The 22935-nt window shown below is 41.5% G+C and overlaps 1 protein-coding gene across 1 annotated transcript; it reads left to right on the forward strand.

Annotated features, from left to right (window-relative positions):
• Window positions 1-3745: 3745 nt before the first annotated feature.
• Window positions 3746-9396, forward strand: krt8 (keratin 8). Its single transcript, XM_061680997.1, has 8 exons — window positions 3746-4256; window positions 5501-5709; window positions 5979-6039; window positions 6915-7010; window positions 7235-7399; window positions 7525-7650; window positions 7736-8000; window positions 8582-9396. Exons 1-8 carry the CDS (start codon window positions 3849-3851, stop codon window positions 8860-8862), a joined length of 1611 nt encoding a protein of 536 aa, XP_061536981.1. The 5' UTR covers window positions 3746-3848; the 3' UTR covers window positions 8863-9396.
• The last annotated feature ends 13539 nt before the right edge of the window (window positions 9397-22935 follow it).

A 22935-nucleotide genomic window follows, 5' to 3' on the forward strand; every position in this document is an offset into this window, starting at 1 on the left:
TCACACTGCAGTCATGTGAGTTTCACAGAGCAGCTCTTTTATTGATCTCTAAGCGCATTTCTCACTCTGTCTCAGTCACATTCACAACACGATATCAGTGTTGTCATATGTTCTTTTGGGCACTGGCTCAGACCCCTCTTTGCTTTCGCAGCCCTCTGTTGAATGTCTGCTCTCGCTGGCATCCGCTGTGGTTTAAGGAGGATGGCAGTCTTATTTTGGTATATTTCCATGACGATGTTGCCGGCTGAGGTCCAATGGCGGGAAAGTAGAATGATAGAAAAAGAAAGAAGATGGAGGAGAAAGGTCATAGCGTTGGGGCTTTGACTGGTTCATGTAAGACATGACTCACCACAGCGAGGGACTGGGGGAGGGAGGAGAAAAACGCAGGGCGGGTCTTGGTGGATCACAGCCTACTGAGGAAAAAAAGTGAAGTTACATTGCTGGAAGTTGTGAGTGACATACTGTAAACATGCAAGAATCTGGAATCGGCCACAATATTAGAATATTCTAAGAATCTAATGCAATCTCGTACTAAAAAAGTTTTGCAAGGTATTAACAACATGCCGTGGTATACAAGTGCATTGCATCGTAATGAGAGCTGTTTTTCATATCAACTACAGTAAATAAATATGGTAATGAGATAGTATGTTACAATACAGTTTAAACTTACAACCTAAAGGATGATGGATGGATGGATGGATGGATGGATGGATGGATGGATGGATGGATAGATAGATAGATAGATAGATAGATAGATAGATAGATAGATAGATAGATAGATAGATAGATAGATAGATAGATAGATAGAATTTTTTTTAGCGTTATTATTAATTTCTCTCAAACTTTTACAAAGAAGGTGAATTCAATTTGAAATTCTTCCTATTCTTGTTCAAAATGGTAAAGCATTAAGCTCACCGAAAGAGTCCGCATTAAAGCATTTCATGCAAGAGTCTTCTCATTTTTATAATGAACTTGTTAAGCACTGTGGATCAGAAATTAATTTATCCATCCATCCATAATCCGAACCACCTAACCTCACTTGGGTCGCTGGCGTGCTGGAGCCTATCCCAGCTATCTCCGGGCGAGAGGCGGGGTATACCCTTAACTGGTCGCCAGCCAATCGCAGGGCACATATAAACAAACAACCATTCGCACTCACATTCACACCTTGGGCAATTCACAGTCTTCAATTAACTTACCATGCATGTTTTTGGGATGTGGGAGGAAACTGGAGTACCCGGAGAAAACACATGCAGGCACAGGGAGAACATGCGGATTTGAACCCGGGTCCTCAAAACTGTGAGCCAGATGTGCTCGCCAGTTGTCCACCGTGCTGCCGATTGTATATTTTCCTTTATGAGAAATTAGATAGTAAGGTGAATGCAGATGTATGCCAGCTGTGGCCCAATGGTTAAGATCATCACCTGCCACCGTGCCATCCGCCAACATCTCCCAGACTCAAGGCTGTGGTGTCCTTGAGCAAGACGCTGATACCTCAAACTGCTCCCCAGGAGCTTAGGTTGCCCCCTACTCCACTGTGTTCCACTAACAAGTATGTGTGTTCGCTGTGATGGGTAAAATGCAGAGAACAAAATTTGTGTGCATGCATCCATGCATGTTCATGACAATAAAGGTGATTCTTCTTCTTCAAACATGACTGTAGTGTAACGTGACACAGACACAAACAGTTGGCTATTGTCTTTTATTGCTTTTTAACAATTCAGAAAGTCTCATGCTAAATTGTATTATGTTGAGTCTATCATGCTCCATGTCTGAGTGTAATGAGAGCCAGCTGTTTCACAGTGCCGCTCACCTGGTGTGCATTTGCTCAGTGCGCTATTGTGATGGCAACGGTAATAACCAAAGAATCTTGAGCTCTAAAGCCTCCACAAACTGCTAACACCACTGCAAAATATCTACACACAGGATACCTCAGAGGTGATGGATGTTATTTGATAAGAAGTGGAGGGCGTAGACCTCGCCAAAGACAACAGGTCCACTCTTAGGTGAACTTTTATCACAATCCACTCTAAATCTTAAACATCAATAGACATCATTGCTGCAAATATGCCCGCATTCTTAACGGTAGGTAATTGTTGTGGGAATGTAAAAAATACATAAAATAAAACATTGTGAACATTTTTAAAAGGAACATAAAATATCACAGCAACATTTTGAATGTGAACATAATTTTCACAATACTTTTGTCGGCATTTCGGTTTTTGCTCGTATCAAGGGTTTAACTCCATCCATCCATTTTCTGAGCGTCTTCTCCTCACTAGGGTTGCGGGCGTGCTGGAGCCTATCCTAGCTATTGTCGGGCAGGAGGCGGGGTACACCCTGAACTGGTTGCCAGCCAATCGCAGGGCACATACAAACAAACAAACAACCATTCGCACTCACATTCACACTTATGGGCAATTTGGAGTTGTCAATTAACCTACCATACATGTTTTGGGATGTGGGAGGAAACCGGAGTGCCTGGAGAAAACCCACGCAGGCATGGGGAAAACATGCAAACTCCACACAGGCGGGCCCGGGTATTGAACCCCGGTCCTCAGAACTGTGAGGCAGACGCTCTAACCAGTCGAACACCCTGCCGCCAGGGTTTAACTTTTTTTTTTTTTTTTTTTTTTTGCAAAATGTATTCCAAAAGATGAACCTGCCTCAACGGTGTTAAGATAAGACAATGACAATTTAAACCGGAAGTTCTGGGAAGTGGTCTAGACCATCTGATAACGTTAGCATTAGATGCTAGTTAGCTGCCGAATTACTCTTATTTTTCGTGGCATCGCTATTGTTCAATGGTAGAGCATTTTGTTGATATATGTTTATTTTTACAAATATATGCTAATTAATAACAAGGAAGGATTAGTTGTTTTAACATGTGAATATTAACAGTGGTTAACAAATTATTATTACACTTCACACTGTGACAATTAAAGCGGTTTAAATGTTCATTAAAACATGCCTGTACAGTTACATATTGTGATTGTTTGATGGAAACGGATTAATTCGATTTTAATTCATATTGGAACAAATTACAGGTCGACCAGTGTGCCGTATGATTAAACTCAAAAACATGATTTTTGTTCCTGAATATATAATAATAAAGGATTATAAAAAAAATAATATTAACTACTTTTTATAATCTCTATAAGAGCCAACCAACAACCTAAACAATTTATTGGTTAAAAAAAAAGTGATTTTAAAATAATAATAATAATAATAAGCAGGAACAGCAATAATACAGTATGTAATCATGTACAAAAATGTATTTCTAATGTTAAAAATATAAATATAATGTTTCTGACATTTGCATATTTTATTATGACTATGTTCCAAGCATGTCCAACTCATATCAGGTAAATATTAAACTGCCACAATTTAGCCGTAATCTACACTAAAGACGGTTAATCTCACCTCTAATTTACACACCTTTATTCGTGTACTTTTTATCATACTGGAACACTTTAGACTGCACAAAACACTGTTGACACTTGACAGTAATAATGAAGAAACAAAGTAAAACATCAAAACGGCTGACAATTCGCTCCAAAAAAGGTTTTCTCAAACAACATGAAGGCCTGCAAGAAAGGTCAGGTAATGGTTTTCAGTGGCTGACAATGTGTCATAGGAGTGTAATATTACAGCCCTGCCTCCAGACCCTTGCCCAGACTTGCAGCCAATGGCAGTTCACCACAGTCTCCTCCCACAGCAACAGGCGCTTTAAAACTGCTCACTAGTCCCATCTCTTCCTATCCACTCTGGTCTCTCTTCCCTCTGCCGGCCTGCCTGCCTGCCTCGCCAATTTTCATCCAAAAAAGCAAAAAAACCTCAAGCTCACAATGGCAGCCAGTTACAAGAAGACCTCGTACACGGTGAGGAGCTCTACGGCCCCGAGAAACTTCAGCAGCAGCTCCTACTCCGGAACGGGAGGGAACACCTCCCGCAGGAACTACAGCGTCAAGAGTTCCTACGGGGGTAGAAACATGAGTTTCGGCGGGGCCGGCATCACCAGCTCCAGCACCTACGGCCTTGGCTCCAGCATGGGCGGCTCGGGCATGGGCGGCTCGGGCATGGGCTTCGGCGGTGGCATGGGAATTGGGCAGGTGCCCATCACTGCCGTGACTGTGAACAAGAGTCTGCTGACCCCTCTCAACTTGTCCATTGACCCCAACATCCAGGCTGTCCGCACCCAGGAGAAGGAGCAGATCAAGACCCTCAACAATCGCTTTGCCTCTTTCATTGACAAGGTAAGCAGAACAGTGTAAGAATTACAGCAGAGTTGTGGACACTTGTTTGAACCCAATGTCTGCACATACATTCATTTAAACGGTGAGGAATCGACTCGTGCAGAAGCACAAAAGAGAGCAAGCGAGATAGCAAAGGGTGTGTCAGGCCTCAGCACAAGTTACCTTGGGACTGCTTTCCTCCATTTAACCGGGGTGGGGCCATTTCTTATTGCCCTTGTGGCATCCCCCTTCCCACTGGCCCCCACCACTGGACTTTAGAACGGAGAGTGGAGCTTCCCCCCCTCTCCAGAATCCATGCAACTCTCAGGACCGTGTGCCCTCTTATGGCCTCAGTTGTGGGTTAATATTTAAAAAGGCCTGCTGGTATCATGTTCTGCTCCACAGCAGCTGTGAGGTTCTATAGTGCTGCAAGATCAAACTGACTACCTCGTGTATCAAGTCAAAAAGTTCCACTGAAGGCCAAAAACTGTCTGCAAATTAGTTTCCCCTGTGGACCCTCTACTCCCAACCAGTCCGGTCACACCTTTAGCTTGGTTAAATATTTACTCTTCTTCTCTCTCCCCCTCTCTCCGTCTCTCTTTCTGTCTCTCTTTCTACCTCCAAATAAAACTTTGCTCCAACCCACCTCTCCATCTCCCTTCATTTGCCTACAAAAACAGGAAGGCACGGGGTTGATGGGTTAACTCACTCAGTTCCTCCATCACCAGCTTTTTCCAGCAAGGCCCACTTCGCCCCTTAGCCCACCCTCCAACCCCCCTCTCCCTCATCTCCTGTCAGGATGCATGTACTACGTCAGGCCTTCCTTTCTAAAAAGGCAACCTGCAAAGCTCCATAGACAGATAAGATCAACAAAGACTATAGAAGGCAAACAGGAGGCATGGCGAGGTTGCTGGATGTTAAGAGGTGGCAGAAGTATTTATAATATTACTGATACTCACAAAAATATTTAGTTTAAAGTTAGTATCCCATTTTTATTTAGAGAAAAATAAATCGCCTTTACTCGGGTGTTGGTTTTTGTGCTTAAATTGAACACATTGAATCACATTTTAAGAAAATATATTTTATATTTTAGGCCAATCTAGAGCATAAACATTGATACAGAAAAAGGAAAACACATACAGCATACATATACATACATACAGTACATAGCAGTACAGTATACACAGTACATGCACATAATCATTAATTAAGTAAAAGCTGGTCCTGCTTCATGATCACATTTCAGTGTCTTTCGTCCTCCTCAGGTGCGTTTCCTGGAGCAGCAGAACAAAATGCTGGAGACCAAGTGGAACTTGCTGCAGGGTCAGACCACCACACGCTCCAACATCGACGCCATGTTCGAGGCCTACATTGGCAACCTGCGCAGACAGCTCGACAGCCTGGGCAACGACAAGATGAAGCTGGAGGCCGACCTGCACAACATGCAGGGCTTGGTGGAAGACTTCAAGAACAAGTGAGTGCTACCGCAGCAAAACAAAAAAACATGATTTATATAAGTGCCTGCACATTGCACACGGCAGCATGCAGGCCTGCACGTCTCCAATTCAAACACTTGTTTTTCATATTCATTTGTTTCTGCAAACCAGCTGAGTTCAGCGGGCTCCCCAGGGAGCTTTTAGGATGGATGACTTGCACCTCCTAGTGTTACACTTGTAGATAAGTCTCCTATCAGAATCATGTGGACACAGTACTGTACTTACGAGTGGTCTTTTTGTCCGCTAGGTATGAAGATGAGATCAACAAGCGTACAGAGTGTGAGAATGACTTCGTCCTCATCAAGAAGGTCAGTGGGATTCAATTCAATCGCATTTATAGCGTCAAGAAAAGGTGACTCGCGGCACCTTTCATATGGAACATATATTGTACTAGACACTAGAGACAGAATACTGAATAGCACAAGAACTAATGTGTTGCTGTCGGTTGAAAAGAATATTATTTTGTGTCACCAAATTGAGTGAGTTTTTTTTCTCATTGAAAAGAGAAAAGGGGCAGCACGTTGACCTCGTGGTTAAACCATCAGTCTCACAGTTCTGGGTTTGAATCTCGTTTTGGGCCTTCCTGTGTGGAGTTTGCATGTTCTCCCTGTACTCGCGTGTATTTTAATCAGGTACTCCGGCTTCCTCCCGCATTCTAAAAAACATGCAATTGAACACTAAATTGTCCATAGGTGTGAGTGTGAATGCTTGTTTTTTCTATAAGTGCTCTGCGATTGGTTGGCTAGTGACCAGGTATAACCCACCTCTCGGCCAATGTCAGCTGGGATGTGCTCCAGCTAATCCCTGACACTAATGAGGATAAGTGCTATAGCAAATGGACAGATGGGTGGATGGGTGAAAGTAAAAAAGGCCACATTTCTTGTTTTTGGGGGGGGGGGGGGGGGGGGGGAAATAAGGAAATACTGTTTCCTGATTTGTATTTGGAAAAACTTCCAAAAGCAATCCATAAAAACATTGAATAACGTTGTCAAGTTGTATTTATTGGCATGCAAGACGACTGCTTCTCTTACTATAACATGTAAAACTCATTTCTTTTGATTTAATTCAACTTTTAGTTTTGGAAAATGCGGTCAATTCCCTTCCTGCCTTTCTCCCATAGCATTGGATTGTTTCAAATGTTGCTTCAGCGTCCAAACTGAATCCAATCTTGCATTGTCTCCAGGATGTTGATGAGGCCTACATGAATAAGGTCGAGCTGGAGGCCAAGCTGGAAAGTTTGACAGATGAGATCAACTTCCTCAGGTCCATCTATGAGGAGGTAAGGAAACCAAAGGACTCACATCTAACATTGTATTTCTTTATATATATATATATATATATATATATATATATATATATATATATATATATATATATATATATATATATGAACATTTTCTGATCTTTCTGCTTTACTGCATCACTTTTCTCAGCAACTGCAGCACCAGATGGCATTCCTCAGTAGGCTGGAGTTAAATAAAAAAAAAATTTGTTCTTATCTAGGAGCTGCATGAGCTCCAGAGCCAGGTCAAGGACACTTCAGTCATTGTGGAGATGGACAACAGCCGTAACCTGGACATGGACTCTATTGTAGCAGAGGTGAAGGCTCAGTACGAGGACATCGCCAACCGTACCCGCGCTGAGGCAGAGTCATGGTACAAGACCAAGGTAAAGAGAAACTTTCTGGCCATTTTTCATCCTATTTCAGCAATGTGTGAATTAAATTGTTGTTGTTTTTTGGTCAGTCGTGCTCATTCAAAGCCTCCCTTGCTTGTTTCACCGACGACTTTTAGTATGAGGAGATGCAGACGTCTGCTAACAGATACGGAGACGACCTGAGGGCTACCAGGACAGAGATTGCCGACCTTAACCGCATGATCCAGAGGCTGACATCTGAGATTGATGGAGTTAAGGGACAGGTATGGATAAATCTTACGGATCATGCATGTAACTCAAGTGATCAGAAGAAGTGCCTTAACCTCCACTGTTTTGACCCTCTCCCAGCGCGCCAACCTGGAGGCTCAGATCGCTGAGGCTGAAGAGCGCGGCGAGCTGGCGATTAAGGACGCCAAGTCTCGCATCAGAGATTTGGAGGAGGCCCTGCAGAGAGCCAAGCAGGACATGGCCCGCCAGATCCGCGAGTACCAGGACCTGATGAACGTTAAGCTGGCTCTGGACATCGAGATCGCCACCTACAGGAAGCTGCTGGAGGGCGAGGAGGACAGGCTGGCAAACGGCATCAAGTCCATCAACATCTCCAAACAGAGCAGTAAGTGTTGCCTTGATATGAAAACGATCTGATGGCTCACCAACCACTAGGTAGACCACATAACAGGAAAACTGTAGCCCTCTCTCTTACTGTCTGCTGCTTTTTAAAGTTCCAATTTATCTTCAAAAGGCATTGTTATAAATTGCACAGACAACTAAATAACACTTCATTGTCAAACTTAAGTTGAGTCAATTATATAGTTAATTGGGTTATGAATGATATGTATATGCAGTGTCCTATTTAAGTATATACTGTACAGTACTTATTTGCATGGCCACTAATTGTGAGACACAATTCATAGGGTGGAGTCAAACAGACACGCCCTAAGGGAACTTTCTCCCTAAACTGGCCTTGTGAGGCGAATTTGAAATCTGATTGGACAGCAACATCCACATACAGTGCTGGAAGCAACGCTACAAAATGAAGCGAACAGGCCTTTGGGAATAAAGTAGTAGAATTTCATGGAACAAATATTTGAATTTACTAATATGTCGTAAATGTTGGTCAGTGCTTCTGATAGAGAAGGCCTTGCTGGCCCTGACCAGTCACCACTGCATTTGAACCTTCATATGCTTCTGCAGCAAGCTACGGCGGTATGGACGCCCTGAAGAGCGGCTACTCCAGCAGCTACTCCAGCGGCAGCTACTCCAGCGGCGGCTACGGCAGTGGTTACGGGAGCGGCGCCGGCTTCGGCGGCGGCTTCGGCAGCGGCGGCGGCGGCGGCTACGGCAGCGGCGGCAGCAGCGGCTTCAGCAGTGGAAGCGGCTACAGCACCCAGAGCAAAAAGAACGTGGTCATCAAGATGATCGAGACTAAGGACGGCCGAGTGGTGTCTGAGTCCTCCGAGGTCATCGAGGATTGAGCTTGTGTAGTTTCGAGGAGACTCAGCTTGCGCTGAACTCCCTTTGAACCTCCTCTGGTAGTTTTTACACTTACATTTCAACTCCCACCTAACTACTTTTTTTTGGTAATTAACATGTCTGAAGCTTGCAGTCACTCTCCACTCGAGCCTTAAACAACAAGCAATAAAGTATCCTCACTCTACCAATTACCTGAAAGGGACCAAAGAATCTATTTTGTATGTCTGATACCTGAGTGTTGTCTCTGAAAGTGACGTTAAAGTGAAGGCAAATCCAAAATTTGAATATTCGCAAGCGCTAGTCCACTCACAAAGGACTGCTCCCCCTCTGGTGAACAGTGTTGTTGTCGAAGGAATGTGAACGTGCTGACGTGTCCATGGTCTAACTAATGTCTATCAAATACCTGCTACAGAAGATAGTGCATGTCTTCCCCGTGCGTGTCTTGTACCTGTGTGACCTTCCAGGAGAGCACCCACATGATAGTGTTGTCCCAAGGTGCTGTTTTTGCTACCACACCAAATAAAAATGTGTCTCAACATGCTGCTTTCCTTTCCATTTCAACAACTCATAGATTATACCACATTACAATAAATGGGACCCGCAAGAGGCCAGGTAGCCTTCTTGAAGTACCTGTCGGTTGTGTCATAAAATTGGGGGTGCGAAATGAAGAAAAAATAAGTATTCTAGTTGGAATCATTTTTGATAAGTCGTCAACGATAAAATAAATCACATTTTTCAAATTGCAATCACAAAATACAGTTGCACAGGCGGCATCAACTGCCTCACTCATCCTTCCCCTACCAATTTAACAGTCCCTGTCTGTCATGGCCAGAGTTGGGTAGGGTAGTTGTCGGTTATTATCCGTACCCGAGCGCATCTTGCCTTTTTGTGCCTGGGCAAGACGTGAACAATGAATGCGGTTGAATGTTTGGTGGCGGTCAGTGGAGCCGTAGGCGCAGAATGGCCGTCTGTCAGACTGCCCCAGGGCAGATGTGGCTACACAAGTAGCTTACCACCACCAGGGCGTGACTGTAGACCCAAGACTGGTCTTGGGTGAATCCTGCCTTTCGCACAAGGTCAGCTGTGATAGGCTCCATTTTGAACAAATTTCAGGGTTTTCCAATTTGAGTTTTTGCCCATATAGTCCATACTCATTTTTGTCACGGGCCACATTGTAGTTATGGTTTCCCACAGAGGGCTGTTATGACTGTGAAAGCATATAAATGTTTAATTGCTGCATCATATTATTAAATATACACAACAAACTGATGGGTAACTAGTTTTGAAAACAGAAGTCACAGGTAATAGTTTGTTCAACTTTGTTAAAGTAACTGTAAAAAAAGGGTTTGTAACTAAAAAAAAAAAATAGTTACAAACCCGTTATTACATGGCGGCACGGTGGACGACTGGTTAGAGTGTCAGCCTCACAGTTCTGAGGACCGGGGTTCAATCCCCGGCCCCGCCTGTGTGGAATTTGCATGTTCTCCCCGTGCCTGCGTGGGTTTTCTCCGGGCACTCCGGTTTCCTCCCACATCCCAAAAACATGCGTTAATTAGAGACTCTAAAATTGCCCGTAGGTGGGATAGTGAGTGCGAATGGTTGTTTGTTTGTAGGTGCCCTGCGATTGGCTGGCAACCAGTTCAGGGTGTACCCCGCCTCCTGCCCGATGATAGCTGGGATAGGCTCCAGCACGCCCGCGACCCTAGTGAGGAGAAGCGGCTCAGAAAATGGATGGATGAATAGTTATTACATATGGCCAGTAGAAATCTTGGAACAGATTTTAGCAAGAATCATGGAAGCTATTATTTGCTTTCGCGGGCCACATAAAAGGATGTGCTTTGCTGGATCAGGCCCCCAGGCCTTGAGTTTGACACCTGTGTCCTAGACCAGTGTTTCCCAACCTTTATTGAGCCAGGCACTTATTTTAGTTTAAAAACATCTTATGGCACACCGCTAAACATAAATGTCACAAGTACTACTGCTATTTCTGTATACTGATATAATGTCAATTTGCTCTCAAATGTACTTAGTGGGCAGCACGGTGGACGACTGGTTAGAGCATCAGCCTCACAGTTCTGAGGACCCGGGTTCAATCCCCGGCCCCGCCTGTGTGGAGTTTGCATGTTCTCCCCGTGCCTGCGTGGGTTTTCTCCGGGCACTCCGGTTTCCTCCCACATCCCAAAAACGTGCATTAATTGGAGACTCTAAATTGCCCGTAGGCGTGACTGTGAGTGTGAATGGTTGTTTGTTTGTATGTGCCCTGCGATTGGCTGGCAACTAGTTCAGGGTGTACCCCGACTCCTGCCCGATGATAGCTGGGATAGGCTCCAGCACGCCTGCGACCCTAGTGAGGAGAAGCGGCTCAGAAAATGGATGGATGGATGGATTTAGTGTGAAATCTGGGCCTGTTTACTTCAAAGCTATTATTTGGTTTTATGAACGGCAACAGGTGCAAGTTAATTCTACCTTCTGCCATCACGCTGAAGAGCATTTAACTGTTGTGCCTGTCACTATTCTGTATGTCACTGACATAGATTAACAAAGATACTGTGCATTATTTGTAGTAAATGAACAATAATCTTCAGACCATTTACTGTAAAGTGAAATCGGATCATTTCCCACAGCACACTAATGTGCCGCAGCACAGTTGCTGGGAATCACTATACATCGAATAATGGGCGATGCTAATTTACGAGGATTTTTTATTTATTATGCCTATATCATCTAATCACGTTATACACCTTGAAATTAGACAGACATACTGAGCACACATGTACAAAAGGGCTGTTAATCCCAATTAAAACTGAACACACGGTACGGTAAGCAATGTGACTCAGCTGGACATGAGTGATGAAGTCTCTTCCCTATAGAAGTGTTATATCCATCCATCCATTTTCTGAGCCGCTTCTCCTCACTAGGGTCGCGGGCGTGCTGGAGCCTATCCCAGCTGTCATCGGGCAGGAGGCGGGGTACACCCTGAACAGGTTGCCAGCCAATTGCAGGGCACTAGAAGTGTTATATTGTAAACACAAACACTGCAGCACTGTGGTCGGCCTGAGGTTGTTGTATTGATGTACTCATGCATGTTGTCAACATTAAACACTTTGACACAAGTTAACTTGACTACTATTTTCAGCTTTTAGACCCAAAGTCATTGCTTCCTTTTCCAATTTGGGAACCATTTTCCAATATTTGTGTTTTCAGGCTATCTGTTGTCATGTAAACAAATGGCCAAAACAACACTGTAACACTGTATGTATAGAAGGCTTACATTTATTGTGAGTGTACAGTCAGCGGTCAAGTCATTTTGTTGAAAAAAAAAAAAAAAAACATGCCTCCAGTCTTGAAAAACATATAACAACATGTTTAATATTAAAATAGAAAGTAAAACTTTTAGGATCCAAATACTAAAAGGAAAAGTTGCCAAGTCTAAGCCACTTATTTAGCTTACAGTTTACAGAGACACTCTTGGCATTTGCAAGAAGGATTTTTAAGAAGAGGCTGGAGTGGCTGCTGAGGAACCACCGTATGGCTGCACATTCATCTTTCCTTAGCTTTGTAGCTTTCTTCTTTTGTGTTGCCTGCATAAACGAAACTCACAGAGGACCATGCAACAAAGATACAAAGTCCACTTTGTGTTCGCCAAACTCTAGATAATGCCTTCAGTACCTTAATGGCTTCATCCACCTAGAAAGATCTTATAAAACACCTTTAATGATAGAGCAGTTAATCCGATTACTTTTGTTTTTATCGTTTTTATTTGTTTTGTTCAGAAGGAAAACAAACCAGGAAAGTCTTTCAAATGCACAGCAACCAAAATGCAAGTGGAAACAGCCTAATTTGAATGAGCACCAAATTGTACACATGCAGAGATACACGTCTCATGTACTATGGAGCCAGAAGATTGCTGTTACATATTGCCATTGAAAATAAAATGTGGAATTTTAGAAAAACCTGTAATGACATCCATCCATCAGAATCAGAATCAGATTCATCTTTATTTGCCAAGTATGTCCAAAAAATAATGGAATCCATCCATTATCTGTACCGTTTATCCTCCTGACGGATCACGGATGAGCTGGAGCCTATCTCAGCTCACTTTGGACGTAATGCGGGGTACGCTCTGAACTGGTCGCCAGCCAATCACAGGGCACAAGCAACCATTCACACCTACCGACAACTTAGAGCAGGGGTGTCAAACTCATTTTTCTGACCATGAATGTTCTGACCATGAACCATTTAATGTTTCATCGCCTGATCATATTATTATATACACAACAAAATGATGGATATCTAGTTTTCAAATCAGAAGTCAAGAATAATAGTTTGTTCAAATATTGTTCAAGTTACTGTAAAAAGGGGCTTGTTAACATAAAAATGCTTGCAATGTCTCAACATTATAATTTATTACATATTATGATGTTAAATTTTGGTAAATATTTTAGCAAGAATTGTGGAAGTTGACGCAAATGATTTGCTTTCGCCGGCCACATAGAATGATGTGGCGGGCCGGATGTGGATGCAAGTTTGACATGCCTGCTATTTGGTTTTATTATATCCACTTGATACTCTTTTCATCTGAGAAGTGTTGCCTGAGGATTAAAGTACATGTTTTTGTTTTAACAGTATTTTATTTTGTATCTAGCTTATCAAATTATTATTTGGTGTATTTTGTGTTGACGTTGTTTATTTGTTCGACTCTGTAGCATGTATTTTAGGTAACTATTGTATCCAGTGGCGAGGCCAGGCCTATTTTGGCTGGGCTCAAGCCCATCCAAAATTTGTCTTAGCCCACACAATGAATTCGTCCTCAAATGAACGTGAAAAAAACACAACTCTTTTTTTTCAGAAAACAATTTTCTGTGGTCATAGCACACGCTTAAGCATTGATGGAAAAAAGTAAATATCGTGGAAATCGGTTGAGAACTAGGCAAGTTATGACTTAATTTTAATGTCCATGCATTGCCTTTGCAGGGAACATTGACCTTTCCAACATGGCCGCCACTTAGGCATGTCGGTTAGCTGGGCTGCTACAGCGCGCTGGCCTACAGTCTTCATAAATATGGTCAGAACCGCTACACACATTTCCAGCTGTGTTAACGCTAGTGACCAGGTAATGCTTGATTTACAACCCTGACACAATCTATCAAATGACAGTTGAACACAAAGCGATACATCAATGCCTCCTCTTGCGTTTGCTCTATGTTGTGTGTCGGCGCGGACTTGTAATGGTGCGTACTGCGTAGCTATTACCTAATAAGCTCATGAAGCTCTTGGAGCTACGGCTCGATAATTGAATAGCAAAGAGTTTTTGCCCTGTGTATCTGATACGATATGAAATGTCTCTGGGACGTAATTTATGCCAAGATAGGGCGTGTCTATACGTGGTGTTTTTTCTTTTTTTCAGAGTATGGAGCAAAAATGTTGACATGCCCTATAAAAACTCAAAATCTTACCAAGAATATTTTATTTCTTGTCACAACTAATTAGAATTGGACGCATCACGTAAAAAATGACAGTTAAGTATATATATATATATTTTAAAATAACATTTTCGCTACTGATTGCAAGTAAATATTAGCTTGAAACAAGTGGAAATTGTCGAAAAACAAGGTGATGAGTCTTCTTTTTTTAAGATTTTTAGTTTTTGCAGTGTGGGTTATTATTTTCAGTTAAAAAAAAACACTGCCAGTATCAGATCGCTTTCATTGCCATGTCTATATTCTGTCTATCTAGTGAAATGCTCGTTTACGACAGGACACCCTATGAAACATTGTTTGCAAATGTCTGCTTTTCAATAGATGGATAAATGCTTTTTTTTTTTTTTAACAAGTGCAGGTGAGAGACTGTAAAATAATAATAATAATAATAATAATAAAAACACTGAATGATATTGATATGATTTCTTTTTGTGTACTCGTTATACTGTATATACTACATTTCTAACAGTGTTGTCAATAAATCAAATCAAAAGGTGACCTTAAAAACAACTTCTTTCTTCTTTAATAGAGCTAGAGACTAGCCAAAATGTTGTTAATATGCCTTTCCTCTGAGATGAAATACTCATATTGTATTCATATTGGGCGGCACGACTGGTTAGAGCGTCTGCCTCACAGTTCTGAGGACCTGGGCTCAATCCCCGGCCCCGCCTGTGTGGAGATTGCGTGTTCTCCCCGTGCCTGCGTGGGTTATCTCCGGGCACTCCGGTTTCCTCCCACATCCCAAAAACATGCATGGTAGGTTGATTGAGGACTCTAAATTGGCCGTGGGTGTGAATGCCTCCTGCCGGATGGTAGCTGGGATAGGCACCAGCGCTCCCGCGACCCTTGTGAGGATAAGCGGCTCAGATAATGGATGGATGGATAATAATAATAATAATTAATCTATTATCTATTAGTGGCGAGGATAGCCTTATTTTTAGTTCGTCCACCATATGGTTAAATTTCAGAAGGGTACTTTCCAAAATTAGGTCATGGGCTCAGCCCACTCAAAGTATTCGCCGGAGACTCGTCCCTGACTGCATCAATGAATCATGCGTAACTGCACTATTGATGTACTGCGTACTAATGACTGCTAGGGGGAGGCATTTTACAGTGAAAGTCTAGTTCTGTTGTTCTGCGAGTCAGGAAGACAAACTATGCACTCACTGGCCGCAAAATTAGGTACGCCTGCACAACAACCTCTAGTATTAAGAGTTTTGTATACTTTTGATTTTGACACCTTTCAGAGACAATAAATTCAACAATAACTTTGTGTTTGAAGTTTGCAGTGATGTAAGTTAAACATACTGTATTGTTACAGGAACGCCTCTCTGACAGTGTCATTCGCCACTCTGCATTGTTTTTCATAATGACGCTGTGTTAATTACATAACAATTACATATATTTGTCAGTAACGTTGACAAAAAGTGTAGCACAAATGCAGCTCACATGCAATCAAAGAGATCACACCTGACAAATCTTAAGGCTGAAAACCCTAATTGCATGTCTAATTACAAAAAGAAGAAGACATTTAAGGCGGCACGGTGGACGACTGGTTAGAGCGTCAGCCTCACAGTTCTGTCCCCGGCCTCGCCTGTGTGGAGTTTGCATGTTTTCCCCGTGCCTGCGTGGGTTTTCTCCGGGCACTCCGGTTTCCTCCCACATCCCAAAAACATGGATGGAGGGTTATTTGAAGACTCTAAATTGCCCGAAGGTGTGAATGGTTGTTTGTTTATATGTGCACTGCGATTGGCTGGCAACCAGATCAGGGTGTACCCCGCCTCCTGCCCGTTGATAGCCGGGATAGGCTCCAGCACTCCCGCGACCGCAACCGTTGTGAGGATTAAGCGGCTCAGAAAATGGACGGATGGAAGAAGACATTTAAAGAGGAATGCTATCAAGGGTGGAGCAGAGCATGAACAGACATGAATGTCCTTCCATGTAATTCTGCCTTCCAGAAGAAGATAAAGTGAATCATACCATCTTATCCCGCAGAACCCACAAGGAAAGAAATACAGACTTCTTGAAGGGCTAATTCACATATTTCATGCACGAGTGGAATATATTACATATTACTTATTATAGTATATAAGTGATTTAAAGAGATGCAGAGAAGGCTAAATCAAGAATAATTACAGTTATTGAAAACGGGATGTAAATGTTTGTGTACTGAATCGTACTGTTATTGAAAAGAAGCGTGCTGTCCAAATGTCCAGCCACTTGGTTAGTTTAGTGTCACATGTGGGGAGTAGCTGGACCCAAGAGCAGGCGGAGGCAGATGTAAAATGATGAACAGTTTATTGAGGAAAGGTTATGGAGGTGGTCCTGGATGTGTTGGCAGGCGGCGGCGTGGAAAGGTGGCAGGCAGCGGACAGAACAGGCGGCTGGCTTGGTGGCAGGAATGACGTGGGTCAGGAACACAGGGCAGCACTGGGAACAAGACAAGAGTTAACAAGGGAAGCGAGGAATAGTATAGCGTACTTGACATAAGGTGGGCCGTGGTACCGCTAGGAGAGGCTGCAATACTTAGGCGAGGATTTCCGGGAACAGGCAGACTTATATACACCGGTGGTGATGAGGCTGATTGAAGACAGGTGCTGAAAACAGAGAGGGGAGGGAGGAGAGAGAGGACGCAAAGCGCCCTCCCGGCTCCAATAATGGAACTGCAGGGCAGTATATGACATTTAGGTTGATACTAAATTGAATTAAGTTGCACTAAACTGTGAACCGAATAGTGCAATAAAAAGGTTAAGAAATATACATTGGCATTGCTGTTTGTATATAAGATATGTTTGTCACAAAACTTTGGGGAGGAGTGGAAAGAACATAATGAGTTTGGTGCAGTCATGATTAAAGATTCAGAACCAGGGCTATTTTCTTTTTGTGTTTGTGTTAATTGGTGTGGAGTTTGCATGATATTTGCTTCCATGGGTTGTTTTCGGGTGCTCCGGCTTCCTCCGACATTCCAAAAACATGCATGTTCATTGAATACTCTAAGGTGTGACTGTGTTTGTCTGTATTTGCCTTAGGTTCTCGCCCAAAGTCAGCTGGGATGCACTCCAATGAGGCCAAGTGCTATGGAAAATGGATGCATTGATGGTCACTGTTGGTCATCTGGTAGTCTGTCGTCCCGCAAAGTCAGATGGAATCGGTGACAGCTCCCTGCAACCCTGAATAGGATGATTCTAGAATAGAAGATTCTGGACAGTGACGTGAGCGAGTGCCATATTGTTTCTGAGCTTGACAAAACGTCACTATGCAATGCTATGCAACGCATTTAACTATATCCCAAATTTACCGTCTGTAATGTGTACTTTCCACAGAAACCTCACACTATTTATATATTTTATGTTAATCTGAGATTATTATTATCATGGCCAGTGAGTGAGAGAAATAGATTACGATGATTAAAATCGAAACAATGCACCCACACGCCTTGTCTGGGATGAGTGGAAATGCCTACAACCCCACAACAAACCATTTTGCCCAAAATCCACTTACAAAACCTGACCAAAGCTACTGCAGACCTAAACGTCAAACATGGCGGAAATGGAGAAGCTAGGTAACAACATGGTGTCCATAAATCATGTGAGGCGGATTTAACCAATTACAGAGCAGGGTGGTCACTTCCAAGAGTGTTTATATTCATTTATACGACTTTGGTGTAAGCACTATTTAAAATGGATGGATGGGTAGATAATGATGATTGTTGTTGAAAGGTTTAGTTGCTGTGGCTAAATTTCATGACTGCAGTGCAGGTGGGGTGTGGTAAAGTACTGCTACATGTGGTTGTGTCATAATAAAAGGAATAACCTCGTAGTAACTATTGACTAGATTATCGAGTGCAGTGGTTCTCAAACTTTTTACGCCAAGTACTACCGAAAAACATACATAGCCCTCTAAATACCACCATCATGACCTACATTAAAATACAGAAGTGTAGTAGGCCTAGGTGTTCATAAAAACCGTTTTTAAAAAAAAAAAAATTATTTTTAAATGAGGTGGTTTTATTCCTAAAAAGTACACTACCAGTCAAATATTTGGAGACACTTCTCTGTTCAATAGCATGAGAACGTGTTTTTGTTAGTGTACACTTAATAGTATTGTAAATGTAAGCCAATGCAGCTTTATGCACAGTTTATGCAGAGGATTACAGGTTAGGGAAAAAAAACGAATCAAATGATAATTTGATTAAACTTTATTGCACATTGAAGATGAATGAAAATCACCCCTAAATAAAAGTTTAAAAACAAACACTTCGTAAGATTAAATTGTATTGTATTGTACTAAAAAGCGAAAAAGATTAGATTCTTTAATAAAAAAATATTAGATTCTTTCACATACCACGAGAGGGATTCTGTGTACCAATATTGGTACACGTACTATACTTTGAGAATCACTGTTCTAGTCGCTTCACTTGTTATTCTCTTTGCTAAGGAGAAAAGGGAAGCATCTATTTGAGGGGCAGTGTTTATTTGTTCAAGTGGACAACATAGCCCGTGATTCTTTGCATCCACTATTTAAGGAACTTCATGAATCTTAATCACGCAATGCAGGAATGAGAATGTACAATATGTTCTGATCCGAATTAGGATTGTTTGGCCCTAGATATGATCAGATGTGAGGCCGCTGGTCGTCTCCATTCTAGCCAAGCCTGGGATTGATTCTTGCTTAGCAACCATATGTGTGAATATGAATATGTGCCTTGTGATCGACTGGCGACCAATTCATGGTATAATCTGTAGAGTTGTGAGGGATAGACTGCAGATTCCCCATGAAAGCATTAGAAACTGGATTGATGGATGATCAGTGGCAAGAAAAAATCCTCATAAAGTGTGCAACATCTTACCAGGGTAATTTCTTCACATTTGTCTCGATGCAAACGTAGGCAGACCCCACCCCACTTTGACCCCAAAATGTGGGGCTGTAAAAAAAAAAAAAGTAATACTAGTGATGCCTTGCTTGATTTAGGAATCCTATCCAGTATTTGACTTGTCAATGATAGAGAGACGCGCATTGTGTTCTCACTGCTCGCTTTGTTTCAAATGTCACCCTTGATTGGCAAGGGTATGTTCTTTTCTGACTGGTGCCTGTGGGCAAAGCTTTTTTTTTTTTTTTGCCTCTGTGAACAAAAAGCAGGTCGAGACAAGACGACATCATTGCTTAGCTCATATGAAAACGGAGCAGGGGGGGGGACGGGGGAACGAGAGGTTACATTTGGTGGTTGTCAGGACCTGCAGAGGGCTTTCATGGTGCTCCAAAAATGATTCTGACAGAAAAAGAATGAGATGATCAATGAACAGATTCACCACACATTTCGCTAGGTACAACTACACAATCAAACGAGATCCAATTAATTAGCTTTATGGAAAATATGTCCTTTGCAAAGAAAATAAGGCTCAGCTTTTATTCAGACAGTTTTCTTGAGCTAGTCCTGAAAGACACACATTTACACTTATGCAATACCGCATCAAAAGTTTGAAAAATAATTGCTCTTAACAGCAAAGCCAATGTCAAATTTATACAGATTATGGTTCAGTTGGGTTGGGTATCCTTGAGAAAAACAAAAAAATCTAAGGTTGTAACGGATTTGTCATTAACATAAAATGTCCATTGTGACTACTTAGGTGTTGACACTATTCTGCCATTAGCCAGGGGCCTATTTGCCTGGTCTCTGGGGATTGCTATGATATGCAATTCAAATCAAATAATTTCTTTCTTCGGTATTCCAACACAGTTCATAAAGTAACTGTATTTTTATAGATATTGTTGTTTTACCGCTTGTTTTCATACTATATGACAGCACAAAAACATTTGAGGTGTTACTACTACTCCTACAGTGACAGCGGATTTTTACTACAGCTCTTGTATTGGATCTCAATAAATTGTGCAGGTAACATTTTTGCATTCTCGACAATGTGTTTTTCTTTGAGCAGGACAGATGTCATGTATGCTATGTGACATGTTGCATCCATACCACAATACAGAGTGTTTGCAATAAATTAGGTTGTGCGAAAGACAAAATGTACATAAGAGACATGAACTTATCAAGCTGCTCGATTATCACAGTGTGCATCTGAAAGTAATCACTGGACCAAGATAAACGGTACATCAACTGCTTTTTCAACTCAAGCAAGAATTCCATTGTAAGGAAAAAAGTCCATTAGTCAGTGCTGAAGGAACATTTTAGTCGGGCCCTTAAAAAGACCAACCATAGCTAGCATTTAAAGATCTGCAATTGGTTCAGGAAAGATGCAGTCTCTACTTTTATGCAACTATGCCTTCCTTTCTAAAACTATACTACAAGAGAGTAGTTTCATATCAAGAAAATCAGACTCTATGTGTGATGCCAAATTGATGTCAGCTGCCATGGACATGACTGATTTCTGATGACCTTACAGCATTAGTTCCCATGAAAGGAATACAATAATGAACACTTATAACAACAACTACTTCACATAATACATGTTAAGTGCCCATCATCCCTGTTGTCATAAATTGTCCTCAGCTACAACTTCATAAAATAGCATTTAATATACCATATCATCAAGTCAGTCTGTGGTACAGTAAGGAGGAAAGAACACATGACATATTTATATTATATATTTATATTATATAGACATATTGCTGTTCAAATTCCATAAAATTTAGAAGCAAATGCTGTGCTCTTTTTCTATTAAAAAATTGAATACTTTGGTATGTTTTTTTATGTTGTGATTATTCATTTTCCACCAAAAAATATACTAATCCACACCTATTAGCATGATTAATTATTAAAACCTGACAAATAAACAAACATTGATTTGGACCAGCTGCAGAAAGAATTGCTTGATTTATTTTTCCTGTGTTTCCTGCATGAGCACTTGTGGCTCAGCAGAATTCAAAGTTGAAGGTATCTTGTGATTTATTTATCTATTATATTTAAAAAAATTGTATATACTGGCCAGATTAACAATGCTGTTTCCTTGGCAGTTTGGGGCAGAGGGCTTCACTGCCCCAATACTACAGAGAAAGGAAAGGGTTAGTTTTACTGAGCACAAACAACTTCAGCTAAAACAATAAGTTTTATCAGTTTGAACATTTAATATCCTGTCTTTGTAGTGTATTCAATTAAATATAGGTCAAACATGATTTGCAAATCATTGTATTCTGTTTTTATTTATGTTTAATATAACGTCCCAACTTCATTGGAATTGGGGTTTCAAAAAAAAAAAACTACTTCCAATAGAAACTCTACCACGAACAATGCACAATCGAAGAAGTATGTCTCTGCAGACGTGGCTCTATACTTTAGGGCAAGAAGCATGGCCACAGGCAACTGCAATGAGTGTTATATAACAACTGAGCTTGAAGCAAGTTCTCTCATGCAGCGGGACAAAGCAGGTAGAGGCAAAGCACTACTGCACCAATGAATTAATAAGTAATCTCTCTCTCCCCTTTAAATGCACACATTTTGCGTGATTCATGGTGTGACACAGCCTGCTTCTCAGATTGCCTGAGGGGATTGCAATTATATCTGCTTCTCATTTTTACCGATTGTGCAACATTGCTCAACATTGAAAGACTGCTTTGCAGAGGTGTTTTACTGTATATGCAATAATATCGCAACAACCACTAAATGGACTGTATGTGCATCAAAAAAACTAGAGCTCGCTTACTCTCTAATGTGCTTTTGTAGTTTTCAGCGTCTTCTAAACACCACACAGATCACAACTAAAGTAACAGGCGCAGCAACGAAGAGCAACTCATTTCATCAGATTATTTTATTACATTGTGTAGCCACTTTTTTTTTGTGAGTCAGTGTTATTTGTGTCGCAAAACTAAGCTGAAAGATTTTCATATTCTCTTCATCGCAGAGGCCTGCAGAGAGAGGACAGTCAAGAGACAACAGAACAAGAACTAAGCATTTGCGTTTTTAAAAACACAGTTATACAGCAATTAAATTGCCACGAAGTTTTTTTTTCACCACATCACCGTCTGGTGTGGCACTAATGAAAACTCACCACAGCGCTTCAATATCATTACCAGAAGATTTCCAGTGAAAAACATGAAAATTGTTGCGGTTCAATGGTTTATACGCTAAGGACTTTGTCATACTTTAGTAATATGAATAGGTCAGCATTTTCATATTGTTTGCACTTTCAAAGAGTTGGATCGGATACATTTTTAGCCTGAAAGTTTATTACTAATTACATGGGAATATTTGCAACCCACATAAAATTTAGAATGTTAATTTTGCAGGATTCTCATTGCGTGCATTGTGTATTATACATGAAACTGTACCCCCACTTTGACAACCAGGAGGGCCATATTGGGGAGAAAAGCGATGATAATTCTCAGTGTCCTTGACTAGCAGGGGGTCTAGAAAATAATACTATTAACTTTGTGGCATTAAAAAGGTGGGCTCAAAGTAATATTTTTTCACAGGGCCCAAAATCCAGAGCATCCAACAATGATGAAAATGAATACCAAACTACCCATTCACATGTTTTGCATCTATTTTTATTTTTTTTGGCTTGTTCAAATAAAATTAGCAAATAAATATTTGAGCTCGGTTCATATTCTGCTCTGCATGTTCAGCTTTGTCACTTTGCT

This window comes from Phycodurus eques, chromosome 1 (assembly GCF_024500275.1).
Source record: "Phycodurus eques isolate BA_2022a chromosome 1, UOR_Pequ_1.1, whole genome shotgun sequence".
NCBI classification, from domain to species: Eukaryota; Metazoa; Chordata; class Actinopteri; order Syngnathiformes; family Syngnathidae; genus Phycodurus; species Phycodurus eques.

Bases quoted from the DNA above. Each gene is read 5' to 3' on its own strand.
- krt8 (XM_061680997.1), top strand. From the start codon at position 3,849: ATGGCAGCCAGTTACAAGAAGACCTCGTACACGGTGAGGAGCTCTACG. The intron at 5,710-5,978 runs GTGAGTGCTACC...TTTGTCCGCTAG, and splicing joins GTGGAAGACTTCAAGAACAA to GTATGAAGATGAGATCAACA. The intron at 7,651-7,735 runs GTATGGATAAAT...ACCCTCTCCCAG, and splicing joins TTGATGGAGTTAAGGGACAG to CGCGCCAACCTGGAGGCTCA.